This window comes from Microcaecilia unicolor, chromosome 2, assembly GCF_901765095.1.
Source record: "Microcaecilia unicolor chromosome 2, aMicUni1.1, whole genome shotgun sequence".
In the NCBI taxonomy this organism is placed as follows: Eukaryota; Metazoa; Chordata; class Amphibia; order Gymnophiona; family Siphonopidae; genus Microcaecilia; species Microcaecilia unicolor.
The window spans coordinates 644,106,924-644,134,338 of NC_044032.1; the positions used below are offsets into that span (position 1 = coordinate 644,106,924).

The 27,415-nt window shown below is 44.8% G+C and overlaps 1 protein-coding gene across 3 annotated transcripts in view; it reads right to left on the reverse strand.

Moving 5' to 3' along the window:
* The window catches only part of LARP1B (La ribonucleoprotein domain family member 1B), a 603,652-nt gene that overhangs the window by 182,096 nt on the left and 394,141 nt on the right, over positions 1 to 27,415 (reverse strand). For 2 of the 3 annotated variants that reach the window (XM_030191742.1, XM_030191741.1), the window contains one exon: positions 20,222 to 20,366. In XM_030191742.1, coding sequence (XP_030047602.1) covers positions 20,222 to 20,366 — 145 coding nt within the window. Of the gene's footprint in view, positions 1 to 20,217; positions 20,367 to 27,415 lie in introns of those variants that run through there. The other variant, XM_030191743.1, reaches the window with a different exon arrangement.

The window sequence follows — 27,415 nt, forward strand, 5'->3', positions numbered from 1 at the left end:
TCCTTGTCCTGAAGCCGAGACTGGGCCTGGGCGGGACGCGATCACGGAGGCCTGAGCCCGCGGGGGCAAGCAGATGGAGCGGCGGACAGCGCTTCCCCGCTGCAGCACCCGTCGAATTTGGCGAGTGGCTCCGCGTCTGATCCAGAGCAAGATCCGCGACAGGCTCGGCTGGTGATGCCACGAGCAGCAGAAGTAAGCGACTTCTAGGGACATAGTGACGACGCCACGTGGTTGCATCCTCAGAAAGGCGGTGCAGACCGGGGTGCGAGAGCGAGGGAGCGGAGTGTGGAGGTGCCCAGAGATGGACCCTGTGCCCCAGAGTGGAGGACAAGCCCTAAAGACTAATGGAGGTGCCCAGACCCAGCGAATAACAGCAACGATGACCCGGGGCTGCTAACCACCCCCAACTCCCACCTCCAGCCGCCGATGCGCCTCCCGTAGATGTGGAATCTCTACCGAGTCACTCTGCCTGCATCCACCTGGTGAGGTGTCACACTCCCCAGCCTCTTAGCCCTGAGCTGCCTCCAAATGAGTGACCATTGCCTCGGTCTCTCCTAGACCCCTACCTCCAACCACTAGCATAGTACCCAGAATCACGGAGTCTCCGTGCCCTTGGACTTCACTCCTGAACATCTGACTGTGAGTTAACTATCTATCTCTACCCACCACAAGTAATCTCATGTAAGTAAGAGACCCAGGTGTGTTCTGGTGTGCCCCATTGATACCAACTCTGCACAGTAGAAGCAACCGGTTGATAGAGTCATTTTAAACAGACCCCCACAGTGGAAGCAAATAGCTGATAAAGCTATTTTAAACAAGAACTCACCTTAGAACTACTCCCCCACCCCTACTGAACTCGACCTACTAGCAGTCCAAACCGAACTGATACCAAAATGAATACAGTCAAATTACTCCTAGCAATGTACTCCCTATCACTGATTCACCTAACACTATCCATTCTACTCGCAGAAAATAATATCATACCCACCCATACTACAGAATCATCATAGACTGATTAGACACTCTACACCTCACCAAACTGACAATAACCAAAACAAAGGAAGAATACCTACATACGGACAACACCAACAAAAAGGAAAGAAAAGTCATAGCAAACACACACTAACTAAGAAACGACAACTAACAAAAATCCACACAACACCAAACATGGAAGCCCCATACAAAAAATTCAAGTGGGCTACACTAACGCCAGATCCATAGTAAACAAAACAACAACAATAACAGAATGGACCACGTCAGAAAACCTTGATCTAATTTTCATCAGTAAAATCTGGATCCACGACCAAAAGGATCCCATAATCCTTGATCTATGCCCTCCAGGATACAAAATCACTCACTGGACCAGAAAGGAAAAGAGAGGCGGAGGTATAGCACTAATCTACCGCTCCCACTTCACCGCACTGCCGAGTCCATAGCAACTCAACTTGAAATCGCCTCAATCAGAATCCACAACAAATCCCTGCTTGATCATCTGAACTGTGTCCTGTTTTACAGACCACCCGGTAACTGGAACGAAAGTCAACCTAATTTCACGGACCTCATCTCAAACACTTGTGTATCCAACTCCAACATACTAGTACTAGGCGACATAAACCTTCACCTTGAAGACCCACACTCCACCAATGCACGAGAATGTAAGGATTTCCTCCACTCATGGGATCTCAAATGGCCACACATGCAAGCTACCCACGTCAAAGGGCACACACTGGACCTCTTCTCACACAAACTGTCTACAGACCACAACCTATTAATAACAGATATCAAATGGACAGAAACACCTTGGACCGATCACTACAAACTAAATCTATCCCTAAACTGGCAGAAGAAGGGATCATACCGTATTCAAGAACATTCCACCTCCAGCATGAGAGGTCAAATAGATCCAAAAGCATTCTGGCAACAATTATATGACAACGAATGGACAGCACGAACAGACTCCACACACTTCCTCTCTGACTGGGACGAAAGATGCAGAAACACACTAGACGAAATAGCACCTTTAAGAACAAGATTATCACGAAGACAAAATTCGATACCATGGTTCAATGACGAATTGAAAAAACTCAAACACAATCCAGGAAACTGGAACAAGCATGGAAAAAAATAAAAGATGAACACACACTCAACGCATGGAAACAAATACAAAGAAAATACAAATATGCAATAAGACAGACCAAATTAGGACGGATTTTCACGGAGAGGGTGGTGGATGCTTGGAATGCCCTCCCGCGGGAGGTGGTGGAGATGAAAACGGTAACGGAATTCAAACATGCGTGGGATAAACATAAAGGAATCCTGTGCAGAAGGAAGGGATCCTCAGGAGCTTAGCCTAGAATGGGTGGCAGAGCTGGTGGTTGGGAGGCGGGGCTAGTGCTGGGCAGACATATACGGTCTGTGCTGGGGCTGGTGGTTGAGAGGCGGGACTAGTGCTGGGCAGACTTATACGGTCTGTGCCGGGGCTGGTGGTTGGGCGGCGGGGATAGTGCTGGGCAGACTTATACGGTCTGTGCCAGAGCCGGTGGTGGGAGGCAGGGATAGTGCTGGGCAGACTTATATGGTCTGTGCCAGAGCTGGTGGTTGGGAGGGGGGTTGGTGGTTGGGAGGCGGGGATGGGGCTGGCCAGACTTGTACGGTCTGTGCACTGAAGAGGATAGTACAAATAAAAAAGTAGCACACATGAATTTATCTTCTTGGGCAGACTGGATGGACCGTGCAGGTTTTTCTGCCGTCATCTACTATGTTACTATATGATTACAAAGACATGAAAAACTATTCCAGCTCGTAAACAAACTACTAAACACCACCTCAGTCACCACAACTAACATAGACTTCCCATCCGCAGACAATCTTGCAAAATACTTCAATGAAAACATAATAAACCTACGCAATACACTTCCTCAGCACAATACCGACATCGAAAACCATCAATGGCTTGGATCCAACCTCTGGAGAATACCCGGCAGACCGAACCTGGTCAAACTTTGCTCTCCTCACCGTCGAATCAATTACACAAGCGACTCATAGGTTCTCCAACTGCAAATTGGACACCTGCCCCAGCAACCTACTTAAATCCACCCCGACCGCTTCATAGCAGACCTCACATCCCACCTAAACTACATGATCCAACAAGGCCTCTTCCCTGAGGAGCATGGCAACATCCTACTCATCCCAATACCAAAAGACACTAAGAAAAAAACAAACAAACTCGCCAATTACCGCCCAGTTGCATCTATCCCACTAGCAGTCAAACTGATGGAAAGCATGGTGACCAAGCAACTCACCGACTAGATAAACAAATTCTCAATAATATATTTATAAATGATTTAGAGATGGGAGTAACTAGCGAGGTAATTAAATTTGCTGATGACACAAAGTTATTCAAAGTCGTTAACTCGCAACAGGATTGTGAAAAATTACCTTACGAGACTGGGCGGCTAAATGGCAGATGACGTTTAATGTGAGCAAGTGCAAGATGATGCATATGGGAAAAAAGAACCTGAATTATAGCTACATCATGCAAGGTTCCACGTTAGGAGTTACGGATCAAGAAAGGGATCTGGGTGTCGTCGTCGATAACCGCTGAAACCTTCTGCTCAGTGTGCTGCTGCGGCTAGGAAAGCGAATAGAATGTTGGCTATTATTAGGAAAGGTATGGAAAACAGGTGTGAGTATGTTATAATGCCGTTGTATCGCTCCATGGTGCGACCGCACCTTGAGTATTGTGTTCAATTCTGGTCGCCGCATCTCAAGAAAGATATAGTAGAATTGGAAAAGGTGCAGTGAAGGGCGACTAAAATGATAGCGGGGATGGGACGACTTCCCTATGAAGAAAGACTAAGGAGGCTAGGACTATTCAGCTTGGAGAAGAGACGGCTGAGGGGAGACATGATAGAGGTATATAAAATAATGAGTGGAGTGGAACAGGTGGATGTGAAGCGTCTGTTCACGCTTTCCAAAAATACTAGGACTAGGGGGCATGCGATTAAACTACAGTGTAGTAAATTTAAAACAAATCGGAGAAAATGTTTCTTCACCCAACGTATAATTAAACTCTGGAATTCATTGCCGGAAAATGTGGTGAAGGCGGTTAGCTTAGCAGAGTTTAAAAAAGGGTTGGACGGTTTCCTAAAGGACAAGTCCATAAACCGCTACTAAACAGACTTGGAAAAATCCAAAATCCCAGGAATAACATGTATAGAATGTTTGTACGTTTGGGAAGCTTCCCAGGTGCCCTTGGCCTGGATTGGCCGCTGTCGTGGACAAGATGCTGGGCTCGATGGACCCTTGATCTTTTCCCAGTATGGCATTACTTATGTACTTACTTATGTACTAATACTACATGAATCACAATCAGGATTTCACCCCTTCCATAGCACCAAAACTATGCTAGTCACACTCCTGGCCAAATTCAAGCAGGAAATAGCCACAGGTAAAAGCATACTTCTCCTCCAATTTGACATGTCAAGCACATTCGACATGGTAAACCACAACATATTACTAAGATTACTTTGGGATAAGCGGAAATATACTTAGCTGGATCAAGGGTTTTCTAACTACTAGAACATACCAAGTGAAATCAAATTCTAACATATCTACACCATGGAAAGCAGACTGTGGAGTACCTCAAGGATCACCACTATCACCAATACTTTTCAACATAATGATGATCCCACTAGCCAAGTCCTTATCCAACCAAGGCCTCAACCCGTTCATCTACGCAGATGATGTCACAATATATATCCCCTTCAGACATGATTTGACAGAAATCACCAATGAAATCATGCTCGGTTTGAACACCATGGACTCGTGGGCGAACTCATTTCAATTGAAACTGAATACTGAAAAAACACACTGCCTCGTCCTCATCTCAACACAATACCTACAAACCCACAATTATAAACACCACAGACCACATCCTCCCTATCTCAGATAGCCTGAAAATACTCGGCGTCACAATCAACCGTAACCTTACTGTCACGTCTGTGGCCGTGACCACCCTCAGCCTTACCTTCTTTCTGGGGGTCAGCAGCTCTGCTGGCTTCTGTCTGTGTTTGTGTTAGTCTTGTCTCTATCCTGGTGTGCTGGCTGCTTCCAGCATGAACCTGATTGCTTACTAGACCTCACCTGTGTGGGCTATGCCTCTCTAGGGAGCCAGCATCTAAGATGGCTGCCACCGGCTCTGTGCCAGCTTCCAAGATGGCTCCTGCTTGTCTTTCCTGTGGGCTCACTTCCTATGTGTGTCAAGCCTCTATTTGGGGTCAGTGTACTTCCTGCTTCTGTCCTACTGCTGGTGACTCATCAGTGAGAGCCTTCATAAGGAAGTGCTGTGCTTGCAGTCAGGGCCTTTGCATAAGTGTTATGCTCTTAGGCCAGGTCAGGTTAGTAAGTGTCTGCTGCACTACTGCTTAGCCTCTCTCTGGGATCCAGCCCAGTTTCTTTCTGTGTCTGTGTCTCTGTTGTCCTTCCATGGGGGTCTTCCCTGCCACTGTCTGTCTGTGGTCTTCACTGGCTTACCCTGTGTTTGGGGTGAAGCCTCTGTTCCTGGCTTACCCTGTGTTTGGGGTGAAGCCTCTGTCTCCAGGCTTACCCCTGTGTTGGGGTGAAGCCTCTGTCCCTGGCTTACCCTGGGTTGGGGTGAAGCCTTTGTCCTGGTTTACTCTGTCTGTTCTCCTGTCTGCCCCAAAGACCCTTGGCCTGTTATTCCTGGTTACTCTGTTTGCTCTGCTGCCAGCCCAAGACCCCTGGCCTGTTCTGCCTGGTTTGCTCTCTTTACCCTGAACCCTGCCTTGCCTAGCCTGTGTGCCTACCTGCTTGTATATCCTGAATCCTGTATCTGTCTGGCTAGTGGTGTTTTCCTGGGTGATTATTCCTGTATCCTGTCTCCACCTAGCTAGAGGGTTTACCCTGTGGGTATTCCCGGTTCCCCGTTCTGCCTAGTGTGTATGCTGCCCTAGTCCTTGCTCCTGCTAAGCTTCTGTACGCCTTATGTTCCTTGGTCCTGTCTTCTGGGTCTTGCTAGTGGCTGTGCAGCAGCACACTGTCTGAGTCTAGTTCCGTGCCCTGTCGCCCTCATGTATCCCAGACCCAGGGTGGGTCCTCTGGATCTTCAGTTCCTGCCTTATCCTGCAAGGCCTGCCGGCCGCCTGCACTTCAGAGCTCAACTCCGGAGGAACGGTGGCTAGGTGCAGGTGAAGCTGTTCCTGTCTCATCTGTTCTAGTTGCCTGCCTTGTACTACTCCAGTCCAGAGTTCCAGTACTGCTCTTCTGGTTTCCAGTCCCGAGGTGGTCTTGCCTGCCGCTGCCACTCCTCGGCAGTAGCCCAAGGGCTCACAAACTCCAGTCCTGCCTCGAGGACCTGACAGAATGCCAAGGCCCCTCGAGAATGCAACACTTACACTCGAGAGCCAAGTGAACACCACAACTAAGAAAATGTTCCACTCATGTGGAAACTTAAACGCGTGAAACCTTTCTTCCCCGAGGGATACATTTCGCAACCTAATACAATCAATGGTACTAAGCCATGTGGACTACTGCAATGGAATTTATGAAGGATATAAAGAACAACTCACAAAGAAACTCCAGACTACTCAAAACACAGCAGCCAGGCTGATATTTGGTAAACTCGATTCAAAAGCGCCAAACCCCCTCCGAGAAAAACTGCATTGGCTCCCAATCAAAGAATGTATTGTGTATTAACTTCAAATCTGCACCCTGGTCCACAAAATTATCTACGGCGCAGCCCCAGGATACATGACAGACCTCATAGATCTACCAATTAGAAACATAATCAGATCATCACGAACATATCTCAATCTCCCTACCCAAATTGCAAAGGACTCAAATACAAATCAACCAGCTTCTCCTTTATAAGCACAGAGTTATGGAACGCACTACCAGAAGCTGTGAAAACAATCTATGACCATCTAACATAGTAGATGACGGCAGAAAAAGACCTGCACGGTCCATCCAGTCTGCCCAACAAGATAAACTCACATGTGCCATTTTTTGTGTATACCTTACCTTGATTTGTACCTGTCTTTTTTCAGGGCACAGACCGTATAAGTCTGCCCAGCACTATCCCCGCCCCCCCCCTCGCTCTGGCACAGACCGTATAAGTCTGCCCAGCACTATCCCCGCCTCCCAACCACCAGCCCCACCTCCCACCACCGGCTCTGGCATAGACCATATAAGTCTGCCCAGCACTATCCTCACCTCCCAACCACCAGCCCTGCCTCCCACCACCGGCTAAGCTTCTGAGCAGGATGCCTTTATATTTATCCCACGCATGTTTGAATCCGTTACGTTTTCCTCTCTACCACCTCCCGCGGGAGGGCATTCCAAGCATCCACCACTTTCTCCGTGAAAAAATACTTCCTGACATTTTTCTTGGAGTCTGCCCCCCTTCAATCTCATTTCATTTCCTCTAGTTCTACTGCCTTCCCATCTCCGGAAAAGGTTCGTTTGTGGATTAATACCTTTCAAATGTTTGAACGTCTGTATCATATCACCCCTGTTTCTCCTTTCCTCCAGGGTATACATGTTTAGGTCAACAAGTCTCTCCTCATAGTCTTGCAACGCAAATCCCATACCATTCTCGTAGCTTTTCTTTAACATCCTTCGCAAGATACGGCCTCCAAAATTGAACACAATACTCCAGGTGGGGCCTCACCCAATGTCTTATATAGGGGTATTAAAACCTCTTTTCTTCTGCTGGTCACACCTCTCTCTATACAGCCTAGCAATCTTCTAGCTACGGCCACCACCTTGTCATACTGTTTCGTCGCCTTCAGGTCCTCAGATACTATCACCCCAAGATCCCTCTCCCCGTCCGTACCTATCAGACTCTCACCACCTAACACACATGTCTCCCGTGGATTTCTACTCCCTAATTGCATCACTTTGCATTTCTTTGCATTGAATTTTAATTGCCAAACGTTAGACCATTCTTCTAGCTTCTGCAGATCTTTTTTCATGCTTTCCACTCCCTCCGGGGGGGTCCACTCTGTTGCAAATCTAAACGTCAGGAAATCATTAAAAACCAACCTGTTCAAAAACCGACCCAACATAAATACCTACACTCTGCAACACAGCAAAACCAAAGCTTGTACTGGACATTACATAACCTCTCCTCTCTTCGATCCCCATTGTGTCTGAAATGCATGAACCTTATTTGACCATAACATCACCTTGTATTTGTTTTTCTACCGGACTTGGTGAATGCCACTACGGGACCATGTAAGCCACATTGAGCCTGCAAAAAGGTGGGAAAATGTGGGATACAAATGCAACAAATAAATAAATCTATGGAGCATAATCAAAACCCCAAAACTGTTGGAAGTCCCAAAAGAATGAAAGGTTTTCCCAAACCAATGTGCCTGGAGCTGCCCCTAATCACGTGCCACCAAATGGATCTCCTGTATGAGGAAAATATCCAATGCCATGCTACCCTATTCTGTCAAAACTTTCCTCCTTTTATGTATACCCTGCATTCCCCTAACATTATAAGAAGTTAGCGTAATAGTAGTATCACCCATACTAAAGAATACACATAAAAACTCAATGGAAGGGAAAAGAACTCCATACAGAATCATAATAATAAGATTCCCATTGTTATATCCAAATGTTCAAGGGAAAATATTAAATCTGTACAAGTAAAAACATTCAGAAACATCAGTACCAACAAACTAACAACTTTAAATTGCACAGAATGAATAAACAGAGTCAGAAAGCACATCAGAGCAGCCAACATTGTGGGAGCCCGCACAGCTATAGTAACACACTGTTCCTTCCGATCTGTTTAAGTTTACTTCTCCCAGGTCACCCAGTAGGAGAAGCAGTATCCAACTACTCTCGCCCACTAGTGTGCGGGGCCAGTGAAAAGGTAAAGTGGAATCAAGCAAAAGAAAATAAAAAGAGGAGGGGGGAAGGGGAAAAACTGATTCTAAATGAAGGGAACAAGGACAACCAAAATGAAAAGGAAAACCCACTTCAGCCAACATAATGAGCCCCTTGTATCAATACAAGAAAACCCCTCACAGTAGACCCCTTATAAAATGTCCCATTGCCACAAAATACCACTGGATATTCTCCCTCTCTAGTGGCGATAAAAGCAAGTAGCAGGAATGCAAAGCACCCCAGTTATATAAAAGCATTTCACTAAGATGAAGATTGCAGAGTATATGAGAGATATATGCTCTCCCAGCAGGCTCATATGCAGCTGCATTGGGATTGAAACTTGCATAGGAGTTTATCATTTTTTGCTCCATTAATTAATTTTGTCGTCTCAGTCAATCAGCAGTGGGGGTATCAGACTCCATCCACAAAGGTTTCCCATGTCTAGAAAGTTGAAACAGTGGATCATCAGAGAAATGCCAAATTAAGAACTTCTCAGCCTCCGTCAGATCCGCAAAAAGGATTCTGTCGCCCTTCCACTGTATACTGAGTTTTGCTGGATATGGCATTGCCATGGGTATAAGAAAGCACAAAGGCAGACGGTCTGCAAACTCCAAGATGGAAAATGAACAGAGCAGATCGTAAAAAGACTAATGTAATTTATTGTTAAGAACCAATTACAATATATATATATATATATACAGTGGGGGAAATAAGTATTTGATCCCTTGCTGATTTTGTAAGTTTGCCCACTGACAAAGACATGAGCAGCCCATAATTGAAGGGTAGGTTATTGGTAACAGTGAGAGATAGCACATCACAAATTAAATCCGGAAAATCACATTGTGGAAAGTATATGAATTTATTTGCATTCTGCAGAGGGAAATAAGTATTTAATCCCTCTGGCAAACAAGACCTAATACTTGGTGGCAAAACCCTTGTTGGCAAGCACAGCGGTCAGACGTCTTCTGTAGTTGATGATGAGGTTTGCACACATGTCAGGAGGAATTTTGGTCCACTCCTCTTTGCAGATCATCTCTAAATCATTAAGAGTTCTGGGCTGTCGCTTGGCAACTCGCAGCTTCAGCTCCCTCCATAAGTTTTCAATGGGATTAAGGTCTGGTGACTGGCTAGGCCCACTCCATGACCCTAATGTGCTTCTTCCTGAGCCACTCCTTTGTTGCCTTGGCTGTATGTTTTGGGTCATTGTCGTGCTGGAAGACCCAGCCACGACCCATTTTTAAGGCCCTGGCGGAGGGAAGGAGGTTGTCACTCAGAATTGTACGGTACATGGCCCCATCCATTCTCCCATTGATGCGGTGAAGTAGTCCTGTGCCCTTAGCAGAGAAACACCCCCAAAACATAACATTTCCACCTCCATGCTTGACAGTGGGGACGGTGTTCTTTGGGTCATAGGCAGCATTTCTCTTCCTCCAAACATGGCGAGTTGAGTTCATGCCAAAGAGCTCAATTTTGTCTCATCTGACCACAGCACCTTCTCCCAATCACTCTCGGCATCATCCAGGTGTTCACTGGCAAACTTCAGACGGGCCGTCACATGTGCCTTCCGGAGCAGGGGGACCTTGCGGGCACTGCAGGATTGCAATCCGTTATGTCGTAATGTGTTACCAATGGTTTTCGTGGTGACAGTGGTCCCAGCTGCCTTGAGATCATTGACAAGTTCCCCCCTTGTAGTTGTAGGCTGATTTCTAACCTTCCTCATGATCAAGGATACCCCACGAGGTGAGATTTTGCGTGGAGCCCCAGATCTTTGTCGATTGACAGTCATTTTGTACTTCTTCCATTTTCTTACTATGGCACCAACAGTTGTCTCCTTCTCGCCCAGCGTCTTACTGATGGTTTTGTAGCCCATTCCAGCCTTGTGCAGGTGTATGATCTTGTCCCTGACATCCTTAGACAGCTCCTTGCTCTTGGCCATTTTGTAGAGGTTAGAGTCTGACTGATTCACTGAGTCTGTGGACAGGTGTCTTTCATACAGGTGACCATTGCCGACAGCTGTCTGTCATGCAGGTAACGAGTTGATTTGGAGCATCTACCTGGTCTGTAGGGGCCAGATCTCTTACTGGTTGGTGGGGGATCAAATACTTATTTCCCTCTGCAGAATGCAAATAAATTCATATACTTTCCACAATGTGATTTTCCGGATTTAATTTGTGATGTGCTATCTCTCACTGTTACCAATAACCTACCCTTCAATTATGGGCTGCTCATGTCTTTGTCAGTGGGCAAACTTACAAAATCAGCAAGGGATCAAATACTTATTTCCCCCACTGTATATAGGGAGGGGAGGGATGAAAGTTAAAAATTATCTGTATGCTTATGTTGAATTGTGTTGATGTGACTGGGACTCCGTTGATAGTTGATATTGTTTATATTACAACATGTGAGGGCTTTAATAAGAATGACTAAACATTAAAGCAAGAGTATAGTGGGGATGGGGGGTGGGGAGAGGGAGGAAAACTTACAGCAAAAGTTTGATGACACTTCAGTCAAGGTTTTGTTAAAGAAGACAGAGATTTGTATTAAGTATATGTTTATTGATCTTTACATGTTGTAAACTGTGACATCAATAAAAAGTTAAAACATACAAATATATATATATATATACACACATATACAGCCCGACACAGGCCGTGTTTCGCCCAACAGGGCTGCTTCAGGGGCTACAAAAGAGATAATAAAATAATGTAAATAAAATAGACATATATATTGTTTGTCATACACATATGCATCTGATTTAAAATAATATTGTCAATCACATATAAACATGTATGTGTACATATGCAGAGATTTCAACATAAAATATGAAATAACATTAATATAAAATCCATGAGAGATAAAATATATTGTAATATAACACCAATATCCCAAACAAAAAGCATATAGAAAGCATATAAAATATAATATAATGCAAAAGAGAAACCATAGCTAATATATCACTATTACAAAACATTAGCATAATAGAAGTTTAAGGCAAAAGACACCCACCTACACAGCAATCCTTTTACTGTCAAGTGTAATGAATATATATTGAGTGTGCTGAAGTAAACTAAAAAAGAAAAAAAACATGCATAAAATATGTATATATCGTCATATATGACTGAAAAATAAGCCGTGAAAAATAATAAAAATAAAGTGAAAAAGATGAAAGTGACTTACATGTAAAAAAGATTACCTTGATTTGAAAAAACAGCGCATTCACAAATGGTTTCTCTTTTGCATTATATTATATTTTATATGCTTTCTATATGCTTTTTGTTTGGGATATTGGTGTTATATTACAATATATTTTCTCTCTCATGGATTTTATATTAATGTTATTTCATATTTTATGTTGAAATCTCTGCATATGTACACATACATGTTTATATGTGATTGACAATATTATTTTAAATCAGATGCATATGTGTATGACAAACAATATATATGTCTATTTTATTTACATTATTTTATTATCTCTTTTATTATCTCTTTTGTAGCCCCTGAAGCAGCCCTGTTGGGCGAAACACGGCCTGTGTCGGGCTGTCTATGTGTATGTATGTATATATATATATTTTTTTTTTTTAAATTGGTTCTTAACAATAAATTACGTTAGTCTTTTTACGATCTGCTCTGTTCAATTGCCATGGGTATGCCATGCTTAAAGAAGTGCTGTTTTACCTCTTTATAGGCCATACGCTTCTGATTAAGTTCCGGGCTGAAATCAGGGAAAAGTAATACGCGATGGTTCAGCCATTCCAATTGTTTCAGTTTACGGCCTCAGGACAATAGAAGCTCTTTGTGTCTATAATTTAAGTACTTTCGCCACAAAAGGTCGAGGGGCTTGATAAGAGTTCTGTTGAGCAAGTTGAACAGGGACTTGATGGGTCAGTTCTATCGCAGAATCCTCCGGAAAGGCCTCCATTGCAAACACAGCTCTGAAGAATTTTTCTAGAAACTCCATTGCTGCACCAATCTCGCTGCCCTCCAGTATACCAATAACTCTTATATTAGACTGGCAGCTCCGGTTTTCGAGATTGTCCAATTTGAGAAGAGGAGATAATTGAATCATGGGAATCAATATCCCTCCGCAGCCCAGTAAAATCATCCTCCAGCACTCCTACCCGCAGAGCCAGTCTTAGCAAGTGCGGGGCCCTATGCAGACCAATCTGATGGGGCCCCATCCTAGCCCCGCCCCCACCCTAGCTCCAGGGCCAGCCACCCCTCCCTCTGAGCTCCCGGGACCATCCCCAGGGCTCCCCAGCTCCCTCCCTTCCTCCCAGCTCCAAGGCCTCCCTCCCCCCCACCTCCAAGGCCGGTCTCTCTCTTTCCCGGCCCCCCTCACAGCTCCAAGGCCCCCCTCCCAGCTAGCTCCAAGGCCCCCTCCCACCCAGCTCCAAGGCCGGCTGGCCTCCCTCCCTGCTCCAAGGCCTGTCTCTCTCTCCCTCCCACCCACCAGCTCCAAGGCCCCCCACCCAGCTCCCACCCATCTTCAAGGCCCCCCTCCCTCTGAATTTTAAAAGTTACCTTGTCATCGACGTTGGGTTACAGCGGCCGGCAGGTAGCAGCAGCAGTGAAAAGCGTGCGAGCTGCTGGGCGGCGCTTCGGGAGCCTTCCTTTCCCTCCTTCAGCTCTGGTCCCGCTGGGGCCAGAGCTGAAGGAGGGAAAGGAAGGCTCCCGAAGCGCCGCCCAGCAGCTCGCACGCTTTTCACTGCTGCTGCTACCTGCCGGCCGCTGTAACCAGACGTCGATGATGAGGTAATTTTTAAAATTCAGAGGGCGGGGGGACTGGAGCTTGGGCGGTCAGGGCGGGGCGACTTCAGGCGCGCAGTGCGGGGCCCTCTTGAGCACGAGGCCCTATGCGGTCGCCTCGCCCTAAGACCGGCCCTGCCTACCCGAAGCTCCATGTGATGGCTTGCAACTCTGTCTACACCTCCGCCAGGTCTTTCTGTATATCCGTGAGATGCGCCAACCCCAGTAGAGCTTTAGAAATGTTAAGTAGTAGTAGTAATGCGCCGCTAGTTTTGCACTACCTTCTCTAATCATCAGCAACACCAAGTCAAGAGATCGAGTAGTAGAGTCCAGAGCAAAATCTCCAAGTGTGCACAAAATTAGTGCACTCTGTGTAGGCGCCCATAGGAATATGGTGGACATCTACACAGTTAGCGCACGCTAATGGTTAGTGCACGCTAAAAGCACTAACGTGCCTCTAGCGCGGCTTAGTAAGCAGGGTCCTAAGTTTGAGTAACATAGTATAAATAAAGACCTGAATGGTCCATCCAGTCTGCCCAACAGTCACATTCATTATCAATTCATGATTAAATTAAAACATCTTCCACTTTATGATAAACGAGAATAAAAATTGTAATATCACCAGCATAACTAAAAGTTCTAAATCCTAAATCAGAAATGTCTTCTGGACTTATGCCCATTGGGCTACAAAACAATACATATAAACAGAACCAAAAAGAAAGGAGAAGGAGTTGCAATAATATACAACTCCACTTTCACAGTAGAACCTGTAGCAAAACACAAATCATCAGGAATTGAAATTTTGGCATGCAAAAATCTGTCAGTGGTTTTGGATCAGGTGAGTGGTGTTTTTCTGGAAAAGAGATGACTACTACTACTTATCATTTCTATAGCGCTACCAGGGGCGTAGCAAGACTTCGGCAGGAGGGGGGTCCAGAGCCCGAGGTGAGGGGGCACATTTTAGCCCCCCTGGCGCCGCCGACCCCTCCCACCATTGCCGACCCCCTCCCCCCCGCCGCCGCCAACTTTGACTCCCCCCTTGCCGATGACCCTCTCGACCCCCCCTCCCGCCGCCAACCCTCCTCTGCCACCGTACAACATGCAGGACGTCAGACTCAGAACGAAGCCTTGCGCCGGAAGAAGAGGACCTCGGATGGTGGGGGTTGGGGTCCCCCGCCAGCAAAGGTAGGCGACGTTGGGTTGGCGGCGGGAGGGGGGGGGTCGAGAGGGTCATTGGCAGGGGGGTCCATGGCCAAATCCAAGGGCCCAGGCCCCCATGGTGTCACGTACTCAAAGCTGGAAACTGGGTTGTGGACCACTGCCGAGGAGCAGCAGTGGCAGGCAAAACCACCCCACACCAGAAGCAAGGCAGAACAGATGTACCGGCAAACCCTGCCAAGGTCTCTTGGCAGTCAGCCAGTAAGTTGAAGACAGGTCCAGGCAACGGTTCAAAAGGCAGGCGGCAAGCAAAGCAAAGTCCAGGTCCAGGCAAAGATTCAATAGGCAGGCGGCAAGCAAAGCAAAGTCCAGGTCCAGGCAAAGATTCAATAGGCAGGCGGCAAATAAAGCAAAGTCCAAGTCCAGGCAAAGATTCAATAGGCAGGCGGCAAATAAAGCAAAGTCCAGGTCCAGGCAAAGGTTCAAAAGGCAGGCGGCAAGCAAAGCAAAGTCCAGGTCCAGGCAAAGGTTCAAAAGGCAGGCGGCAAGCAAAGCAAAGTCCAGGTCCAGGCAAAGGTTCAAAAGGCAGGAAACCAGCAAAAACAGAATCAGGTCCAGACAAAGTCTCTCAGGCAGAAGTGCACCAGCACCCACATACCAGGGCCTAAGACGCAATGCAAAGGCAACCGACTGCAGTCTCTAGGTGATTAATAAAGCCCATCCACACCTGAGGTGCAGCTGCAGCAACTCTGAGTAACTATGGAGGCTGGTCCCACAGGAGATCTCTAAGGACCAAATAAGGGCTTCCTTCCTGTCCTTGTTACTCCAAGATGGCTTCCTATGATATGATCTATCCAAGATGGCTGTACCCCTTGAGCTATCCAAGATGGCTACAACTCTTGAGCCATCCAAGATGGCTGCCGCCATTGATCCAACCCAGATGACGGTGGCCAGAGATAGGAAACCGAAACAGATCTTCCCAAAAACAGAACTACTCCAGAAAGGATAGGCAGAAGCCAGCTCAGAAGCTTACCCCCAGAAATCAGGTAGAGGCTGTGAGGGGTCACGACCACAGACGTGACACATGGCTCCACGTAGCTACGCCACTGAGCGCTACTAGACGTACACAGCGCTGTACACTTGAACATGAAGAGACAGTCCCTGCTTAACAGAGGTTACAATCTAATCAGGACAAACAAACAGGACAAAAAAGGGATAAAGGAATTACTTAAGGTGGGAATGATAAAACAGACATGGGTACTAAACAAGTGAATAGGGGTTAGGAGTTAAAAGCAGACTAACCCCTATTCACTTGTTCAGATAGAATTTTTGTGAAAAATTGCAAGAGGACCTTACGAAACTGGGAATCCAAATGGCACATGACATTTAATGTGTCACGATGGTGACTGTTTCCTTGTCTGTGCTCACCTCACCCTCTGGTGGCCTGAACCAGTGGCTGCTATGAACTGTCACACGTTCCAGACTTCAGCCCAGTCTGGTCCGGATCTTCCAGGCTGCTAGACTTGCTTTTCTTGTTTGTGCCTGAACAGCACCCATAGCTGCCTTGTGATTCCTGCAGCTGAACTTCAGCTGCTGATGGGCTTTATTAGCCACCTGGAAACTTCTGTGTTTGCCTTTGCATTGTCTAAGGTCCCTGGTATGTGGGTGTACTCTGTGCACTTCTGCCTAGTCCAGTTATAGTTTGAGTTTCTTGCCTGGTTCTAGTTTGTTTGTGTGTAGTTAGCTTTGGTTTTATTGCTTAGTTCCTAGTCTTGTTTCTGGTCTGCATTTCCTTGTCTTGTGTCTGTGTTCCTTTTTAGTGGTTGCTTGGCAGCTTTCAGTCCTGACTCTCACCTGTCTGTGTTTCTGTCTTAGTGGCTGCCTGGCAGCTTTTAGTCCTGACTCTGTTGTGTTTTTCCTGTTGGTATCCAGTTCCTGCCCTGTAAGTCCTGCAGGCTGCCTGCACCCAGGAGCTCAACTCCTGGGGAACGGCGGTCAAGCGCAGGTGAAGTCTAGCTGTTCCTGCTCTGCCTGTCCCAGCTTGTTTGCCTCTGCTGCAACTCCAGTCCGGGGTTCCAGTCCTGCTCTGCCTTGCGGGTGGTTTTGCCTGCCACTGCCACTCCACGGCAGTGGTCCAAGGGCTCACAAACCCTGTGCTTCCGTGAGAAGCCTGACATAATGTGAGCAACAGCAAAGTGATACATGTGGGAAAGAGGAACCCAAACTATAGCTATGTGATGCAAGGTTCTAAATTAGGAGTCACTGATCAGGAAAAGGATCCAGCTGTCATCATTGATGATACTTTGAAACCCTCTTAGTGTGCAAAAGCGGCTAAGAAAGCAAACAGAATGTTATTATTAAGAGAGGTATGAAAAGCAAAAATGAGACTGTTATGCCTTTGTATTGTTCCATGGTGCGACCACACCTCTCAAAAAAGATATAGTGGAATTAGAAAAGGTATAGAGAAGGGTGACAAAAATGATAAAGAGGATGGGACAACTTCCCTATGAGGAAAGGCTAAAGTGGATAGGGCTCTTCAGCTAGGAGAAGAGACAGCTGAGGGGAGACATGATATATATAAAATACTGAGTGGAGTGGACCAGGTAGACATGAGCCACTTGTTTACTGTTTCTAAAAATACAAGGACTAGGGGGCATGCAATGAAGCAACTGAGTAGTAAATTTAAAACAAATTGGAGAAAATATTTCTTTACTCAATGTGTAATTAAACTTTGGAATTTGTTGCCAGAGAATGTGGTAAAAGCAGTTAGCTTAGCAGGGTTTTAAAAAGGTTTGGATAATTTCCTAAAAGAAAAGTCCATAAGCCATTAGTAAGATATACTTGGGGGAAAATCCACTGCTTATTTCTAGGGTAAACAGTATAAATCTATTTTACTGGTTTGAGATCTTGCCGGCTGAATATCGGGCCCCATATATAATAGAAATTTAGAAAACTATGAGTGGAGCAATAATACTTAAATAAGGAATGGTTGCTTAACATTTCAAACATCAAAATAAGAGGAAGCTCCATGAGACTATCAACAAACAAATGGAAAACAAATAGTAGAAAGTACATAATTGAGCCATAGTATATGTTGCTGAAGTATGCGGTCAAGGTAACTGGGGCCCTTTTACTAAGCGAAGATAAGCCCAACACAAGCTTACTGCTTGCTAAAAGTGAAGTACCGCCGGGCTACCAAAGCAGCCCGGTGGTAGCTCCCTCCCTCAGCGTGCGGCATTTCCAGTGCTGCAAAAATATTTCAATTTTTGTAGTGCCTGTGTGTACCTGGCAGTAATCGGGCAATGCCGTGCACTGCCCTATTACCGCCAGGTCAGCATGGGAGCCCTTACTGTCACCTCAATGGGTGGCGGTAAGTGCTCCCCCCGAAATGGCCACGCGGCAAGTGCTTCACTTGCCGCACAGCCATTTCTTTAAAAAAAAAAAAAAACCAAAGACTTGCCTTTTACCCACTGCGGTAAAAAGGGGACCTCGGTATATGTCAAAAACATGCACCGATGACAGCAAATGCCCCCTTTTGCTGCAGCTTTGTAAAAGGATCTCTAAGACAGTAAAGTTCAAGAGAGGTTTAGACAGTTCCTGGAAACAAATTAACAGCTATCACTTATTCCTTGAAATAAGCTATGAGATATTTGATGTACCTTTTGGAATTTGCTGGAAACTTCTAATTTCCTCTGCTTAAGGTCAGCTTCATGTTTCTTTGTTGTTTTCTCTGTGCAAAAACAATACCCTCTCAAAAAAAAAAAAACCCCACAGAAAATAAAACAAAGTAATAGGTTCTTTTCTTATTCACCTTCTATTTGAAGACAGCCCTTAGCTGGAAATCTTTTAGTATGTGTATGGTTCTACTACTTCAGAGAGAGAATAAATTGCTCATTGTAATGTATATTTTCCTTTAGTGATAAATAGAAATAAAACAAAACAGAGAAAATAAGCTGATACCTTTTTTTATTGGACTAAATACATTTTTTTATTAGCTTTCAAAGGTAACCCTTCACAAGCTAATCAAAAAATGTATTAAGTTACTCCAGGGGTTCTCAGCACAGTCCTTGGGACACACCATGCCAGTCTTGATTTCAAGATACCCACAATGAATATGCATTATATACAGTGGTGTGCTGGAGCAGGCTCTCACAGGCTCGCAAGAGCCGGTTGTTAAGTTTTTAAGAATTTTGGGAGCCGGTTGTTAAAGTAGGGCCCTCCATGGCTACTTTAACAACTGGCTCCCAAAATGTGGGCTTGGGCCCCCTGCTGAATTCTCTTTTACTTTGCTGGTGGGGATGCTCAGCCCTGCTAGCCAAGTACATAGACTGCTGCTGCTCCCAGCTCCTTGTTTCCAGCTCTGAGCAGCAGGCTGGGACTTCTCCAGCATGTGTGAGAAGTTTCAGCATGCTGCTCAGAGCAAGATGTTGGGAGTGGTGGCAGTCCATTTATTGGTTGCCAGCAAAGGTATGCCTACCTGCATGAAGGGAGGGAGGAGAGACAGGCAAGTGTTGCTCCCCCCCCCCCCCCACCCGGCCACCCCTGGCCCTTCCAACTGCAGAGCTGGCTACGTCCGGAGAAAGAGCCTGTTAAAAATTTACCAGCACACCCCTGATTATATAGCTTTGCATACAATGGAGGCAGCACATGCACATTTCTCTCATGCATATTCATTGTGGGTATCCTGAAAACCCGACTGGCTTGGTATATCCCAAGGTCTGAGTTGAGAACCTCTGAGTTAGTCCAATAAAAAAAAGGTATCATCTTATTTTCTTTTCTACGTTTTGTTTTATTTCTACTTATTACCTTTAAAAGTAGACTAACATGGCTATCGCACCACTTCTTTTAGAGACACATGATCCCTGGTGCAATCTAAGTTCACTTTCTTTGACTGTGCTTCGAAGACTGACTAGGGTGGTGAACAGAGGAGCAATGTTCTTTTATTGGAAATGAATATGACCAGAGGCAGCTGCCTCCATTTGTAAGAAACAGAAGGCTATTACCATGTCTGACATATATACTGTGTGAGGAGGGAATCTGGGAACATACCACTAGTGATGCATGATGGTTCTTTAATAATGGTCGGACAGCAAGAAAGTAAGACAGCGCTGCGTACATCTAGTAGCGCTATAGAAATGATAAGTAGTAGTAGTAAGGTAAGCAGCTTTGCAGGGTTTCTGAGGAAAAGGATTTTGCTCAATATAGCTTCACAGTACTTAAACAGTATATAACAGTTATGAAACCTGTTTCCCAAAAGGTTCAAATAATTTGGCTTGTTAATCTTTTTATATCAGTACAATGATAAATTTTAGCACAAATTTAAAAGGACTTGTAAAAAGAAGGCAATTATCTAACCAAAATGTGCAGAAACCTTCTCTGTGGAAAAGGCAGCTCTCACCTGTAGTTCTCTTTGGCTTCTTCCACAGCGAGCTGTTTAAATTCCTCATACATTTTCTTATTAAAGTGATCTCTGAGAAAAAATGACCAGAAACGGAAGAGTGTGTTCATTTCTTGTGACTGGCCAATTCCTAATCGTTTCCTCTCTGAAAGAATAAGAGCAAAGCAGGAATGTTACTTTGCTGTAATTCCTGGTCTATAAAAGGCACATTTTCAATGTTCTCCCACTAGTTGGACAACACCTTTACTAAGCACTACAACATGGAAACCACAAAACCCCGACTGCCTCTTATGAGATACGTTACTGACACTTTAGCATATATTTCACAGGTAGGCATACACATAGGCAGGACTCACACTTACGTGCGTACCTTATAAAATAAGTTACACATATATCTCCAGCATGTAGATGCAAGCACTTACACCAGCTCTATGGCTCTCATAAGTATACCTGATTGTGCTAGTACTCTATAAAGCAGTGGCGTAGCCAGACCTGAGATTTTGGGTGGGCCCAGAGCTAATATGGGTGGGCACGCACTGTCTATATGAGTAGTGTCTCTTGGGATCCTACAAAATAATGCCTTAGAATTCACTTGATGATGGATTTCTGTCCAACAGCTGCCCTGCATCAGTATAACCACATACATACTTAATGGAAAAATTGATATTTTTAAATATAATTACATTATCCCACAACCTCTCCACTGCAAAATGCTATACACAAACTTGTGCAAAAACACACTCATATCCTTACTAAACCATAACAGCACTAATTCCAAGGACAGGATGAGCTACAACCTTATGCTTGAAAAGGCAGAACTGTAATTACATTACCTCATGAAAAAAAAGCAAAACAAAAAGGGCTGCAAATACTACACGCTAGCAGAATAATGCACCTTGATCACACATGAAAAACACATGACACAACAGACATGACACAAGGAACTAGAAATCAAAAAATATGAAGGCAAAATACTGAACTGGAAAGTTAACTCAAGAAGTCAGACAGCATGCAGCAACACCAGAAAAATTGAAACTTACATGCAAAATATCACAGATGCACATTTCCAAAAGCTGACGTATTCCAATTAATAAATTCTGAATAAAAATACTTTTTTCTACCTTTGTTGTCTGATCTATTCGCTTTGGTCCCAGTGTCTTCTGTTTTATGCAGTGTCTTCTTTCCATTTGATATTTTTTCTCTCACCATGTCCACCATCTTCCTGTGTCCTTATGCGTCCTGTCTACCATCTGTAGCCCTGTCCCTATCCTTCCTCGAGTTTCAGTATCTGCCCTCAACGTGTTCCAAACCAGCCCTTAAACTCAGCAGTTTCCCCTTGATCCATATCCAGCATTTCTCCTCACTCCCCTCCATCCATGTGCATCTACTTCCTCTGTCTTCCCTCCCCTCCATCCATGTCCAGCATTTCTCCTATCTCCCTTCCCCTCCATCCATGTGCATCTCCTTCCTTTGTCTTTCCTTCCCTCCATCCTTGTCCAACATTTCTCCTCTCTTCCCTGCCCTCCACTCCATCCATGTCCAGTATTTCCCCTCTCTTCCCTCCCCACCATCCATGTGCACCTCCTTTCTGACTTCTCTCCCCTCCTTCCATCCATTCGTCCAGCAACTCTCCATTCTCCCCTGCCCTCTCCTCCATCCACCCATATCCAGCAAATGTCCTCTGTCCCCTGCCCCCTCCATTCATCCATCCAAGTTCAGCAATTCTCCTCTTTCCCCTGACCTCCCCTCCATCCATCCATGTCCAGCAACTCTCCATTCTCCCCTGCCCTCTCCTCCAGCCATCCATCTCCAGCAAATTTCCTCTCTCCCATTTCCGCTCCATCCATCCATGTCCAGCAATTCTCCTCCTTCCCTTGCCCTCCGCTCCATGTCCAGCAACTCTCCATTCTCCCCTGCCCTCTCCTCCATCCATCTCCAGCAAATTTCCTCTCTCCTCTTTCCCCTCCATCCATCCATGTCCAGCAATTCTCCTCCTTCCCCTGCCCTTCGCTCCGTCCAGCAACTCTCCATTCTCCCCTGCCCTCTCCTCCATCCATCTCCAGCAAATTTCCTCTTTCCCCTGTCCCCTACATCAATCCCTGTTGTCCAGCAATTCTTCTCTCTCCCCTGCCCATCCTGTTTCTGTCCATCCCCTTCCCCCTTCTATCCAGCGTCTCCCCCCTCCCCCTTCGCAGCATCTCCCAGCCATCTGTAAAGAACAACAACGTGGATGCAGCAGCTCACAAGTTTGCTTGCTGTGTTTTAAGTGAATGGCGACGGCTGCGCGGGGGAGTGGAAACAGTGATTTCAAATGTCTTCCTTACTTACAGTGGACAAGATAGGCTGGCTCGCTTCCATTCCACTCCCGAAGTTGCAGCAACGAACGGGCAGGCAGGCGGCGGTAGTAAAAGCAACAAGGAGGCAGGTTTGACTCCGTCCTTCACTTCCCTGCCCTCTCAGTGCCCCGCCTGCCCAAAAGGAAATGACATCAGAGGAAGGCGGGACGAAGAGGGCAGGGAAGCGAAGGACGGAGTCGAACCTGCCTCCTCGTTGCTTTTACTACCGCAGCGCTGCCCACCTGTTTGTCGCTGCGACTTCGGGTAAAAGTCGCCATTCCAGTCGTCGTTGTTTGGTTGGGCCTGAGCTGAGATTGGATGGGCCTGGGCCCACCCGTAGCTACGCCCCTGCTATAAAGGAAAGTAGGTTCCTACTTTCCTATATAGAATAGCCAATGAAGAGGTGTATAAATATAGGCACACTTCTAGAAAATTAGCCCCTTCTTGTCTTCTGTCTTGGGTGTTTGAGATAAAAGTTGCCTATCTTATAGAATAAGATAAGGAAATTCTCATGTGCAGTTCTACTGCTTCAACTGCTATTTGTCTACATGTGTATTAGTTATACTAACTCTTAAAAGTCTGCCAATAGTACCGCTCAGCGTCAGGGAGAGAGGGAATAACAAATGAGATGTATTGCCAGATTTAACTGGTTCAATCACCAGATTAAGGAGTCTGTGTTGCTCGTGACTTGAACGACACATAAATTCTTGAGTGGCCTGAGTCCCAAGTGAGATAAGTTCCATTACATAAGAACATAAGAGTAGCCATACTGGGTCAGACCAATGGTTCATCTAGCCCAGTATCCTGTTTCCAACAGTGGCCAAGCCAGGTCACAAGTAACTGGCAGAAACCAAAATCGTGCAACATTCCATGATACCAGTCATCCCAGGGCAAGCAGTTGTTTCCCCATGGCTGTCTCAATAGCAGACTATGACTTGATGGAACTTTGGTCTATCCTAGTATGGCAATATTTATGCACTTATGACTTTTCTTCCAGGAACATGTCTAAACTTTTTTTTAAAAGCCAGACTCACTAACCGCTAGTTTAGGAGCCCAACTATTCATTGAGTGAAAAAATATTTCCTCCTATTTGTTTTTAAGTATTCCGTGTAACTTCATTGAGTGTCCTCTAATCCTTGTACTTTTGGAAAGAGTAAAAAAATCTATTTACTTCTACTCGTTCTACACCACTCAGGATTTTGTAGACCTCAATCATATCTCCCCTCATCCGTCTCTTTTCCAAGCTGAAGAGCCCTAACCTCTTTAGCCTTTACTCATATGAGAGGAGTTCCATCTTCTTTATCATTTTGGTCGCTCTTCTTTGAACCTTTTCTAATTCCGCCATATCTTGTTTGAGATACGGCGACCAGAACTGAACACAATACTCAAGGTGAGTTTGCACCATGGTGCAATACAGACACATTGCAGTATTTTCGGTCTTATTCAACATCCCTTTCCTAATAATTACTAGCATCCTCTTTGCTTTTTTGGCCGCTGCTGCACATTGAGCAGAAGATTTCAGCATATTATCTACAATGACACATAGATCTTTTTCTTGATTGCTGACCTCCAAGGTGGACCCTAGCATCAGGTAACTATGATTCGGATTATTCTCTCCAATCTGCATCATCTTGCATTTGTCCACATTAAAGTTCATCTGCCATTTGGATGCCCAGTCTTCTAATTTTCGAAGGTCTTCCTGCAATATTTCAAAGTCTGCACTTGTTTTAACAACCTTGAATAGTTTTGTGTCACCTGCAAATTTAATCACCTCACTCGTTGTTTCGATTTCCATATCATTGCACCGGTCCCAGTACTGATCCCTGCGGAACTCCACCGCTCACTATCCACCACTGACAGAAATGACCATTTAATCCTACCTTCTGTTTTCTGTCCAATAACCAATTCCTAATCCACACCAGAACATTGCCTCCTCCTATTCCATGACTCTTTAATTTTCTCAGGAGTCTCTCATGAGGAACTTTATCAAAAGCTTTCTGAAAATCTAGATACACTAAATCTTCTGGCTCACCTTTATCCATGTTTATTCATGCCTTCAAAGAAATGAAGCAAACTGGTGAGGCAAGACTTCCCTTGGATGAACCCATGCTGACTCTGTCCCATTAAACCATGTTTGTCTATGTGTTCCATAATTTTATTCTTTATAATAAATAGTTTCCACAATTTTGCTCAGCACTGACGTCAGGCTTACTGGTCTGTAATTTCCCGGATCACACCTGGAACCCTTTTTAAAAATCGGTGTCTCATTGGCCACCCTCCAATCTTCAGGTACTACGGACAATTTTTATGACAGGTTACACATTACTAACAGCAGATCACCCTTCAAAACCATTTCCAATACAGACAGATCTCTTACATCTTCTTCCATAAAGAACGAAGCAAAGAATTCATTCAGTTTCTCCACTAAGACCTTGTCTTCCCTGAGTACTACTTTTTGCCTCTTTATGATCTAATGATCCCATGGATTCCCTTGCAGGCTTTCTGCTTCTAATGTACCTGAAAAAGTTGTTACTGTGAGTAGCCTCTGCAGCAAGTTTCTCTTCATAACTCGATACCATGGTTTAACGAAGAACTGAAAAAACTAAAAACACAAACCAGGAGGCTTGAACGAGCACGAGCAAACATGGAAACAAATGCAAAGAAAATATAAATGTGCAATAAGACAAACCAAAAGGTCATACTACAAAACCAAAATAGGGGCAGACTACAAAGACACGCATAAAGGTTTCCAAATCGTGAACAAACTACTAGATACCACACCGGTTAACACAACCAACAAAGACACCCCATCAGCAGACAAGCTTGCTAAATACTTCAACGAGAAAATTATAAAGCTATGAACCACGCTACCTCTTAATACCACCGATCACGAAAAATTCATTGACTGTCTAGACCTAATCCCTGATGAATATCCAGCAGACCGAATCTGGACAAACTTCGCTCCACTTACCGATGAAATCATCGCCCAAGCGATTAACAGGTTCGCCAAATCCCACTGCAAACTGGACATATGCCCCATCAACCTAATAAAATCAGCCCCGCAACACTTCATAAGAGACCTCACATCACACCTAAATTACATGTTACAACACGATCACTCCCTAAGGATAAAGGAAACATACTACTCACCCCAATACCTAAAGATTCAAAGAAAAAAGCAAAGGACATAACCAAGTACTGCCCGGTAGCATCTATCCCTCTGGCAGTCAAACTAATGGAAAGTATGGTAACCAAGCAGCTTACCGACTACTTAAACAAATTCTCAATATTACATGAATCACAATCAGGATTTCGATCCAACCACAGCACCAAAACAGTACTAATCACTCTCCTAACCAAATTCAAACAAGCAATTGCAACTGGCAATAGTGTACTTTTCCTACAATTCGACATGTCCAGTGCGTTCGACATGGTAAACCATAAAACACTATTAAACATCCTAGAATACTTCGGGATTGGAGGAAGTGTACTTAGTTGGATCAAAGGATTCCTAACCGCAAGAACATATCAAGTGATATCAAATTCGAATACATCACCATCATGGAAACCAGAATGCGGAGTACCCCAAGGATCACCACTTTCACTGACCCTTTTCAACTTAATGATGACACTTCTAGCCAAATCACTATCCAACCAAGGCCTTAATCCTTACATCTACACAGACGATGTCACGATCTACATCCCATTCAAACATGATCTAACAGAAATCTCAAATGAAATCAAACATAGCCTCCAAATCATGAATTCATGGGCGGATGCATTTCAATTAAAACTCAATGCAGAAAAAACACAATGCCTCATCCTCTCATCACAATATAACATGAACAAACTCACCACTATAAAGACCCCAGACTACACCCTTCCTGTTTCAGATAGCCTGAAAATTCTCGGAGTTACAACTGACCGAAATCTCACACTAGAAAACCATGCGAAAAACACAACAAAGAAAATGCTCCATTCAATGTGGAAACTTAAAAGAATAAAACCTTTCTTCCCAAGAGAAATATTCTGCAGCCTGGTACAATCATTGGTGCTAAGCCACCTAGATTACTGCAATACAATCTATGCCGGATGCAAAGAACAAATCATTAAGAAACTCCAAACTGCCCAAAACACAGCAGCCAGACTCATATTCGAAAAAACGAAATACAAAAGCGCCAAACCCTTAAGAGAAAAACTACACTGGCTCCCACTTAAAGAACATATTGCGTTCAAAATCTGCACTCTGGTTCATAAAATCATTCACGGCGAGGCCCCGGTCTACATGTCAGACCTCATAGACCTACCACCCAGGAACACAAAAAAGTCAGCACGCACATTCCTGAATCTCCACTACCCCAGCTGCAAAAGGACTAAAATATAAATTAACATATGCATCCAGCTTCTCATACATAAATTAGGAATGCACTACCAAACACCATAAAAACAATGCATGACCTAACAAACTTCCAAAAATCACTAAAAACCAACCTGTTCAATAAGGCATACCACAACGAGCCATCCTAAATTCCAGACAACGAAACCTATACCAGAACCAGGCAAAACCGAACTCTCTATACCTGACTGCTTCAGTCACTCTGTCACTAATGAACGTTAACGCACTACCACCTTATTTCTCACGCCGGAAACGAACTGATTATCTAACTTACTCTATAATGTACTCTATCATTTATGAACTCTAATGCAATACCACTTTGTATTTCTTATACCGGAAATGGCGATCGCCATTACGGCATAATGTAAGCCACATTGAGCCTGCAAAAAGGTGGGAAAATGTGGGATACAAATGCAACAAAAATAAATAAATAAATAAAATATTGTGTGTCTGGATTTTCAA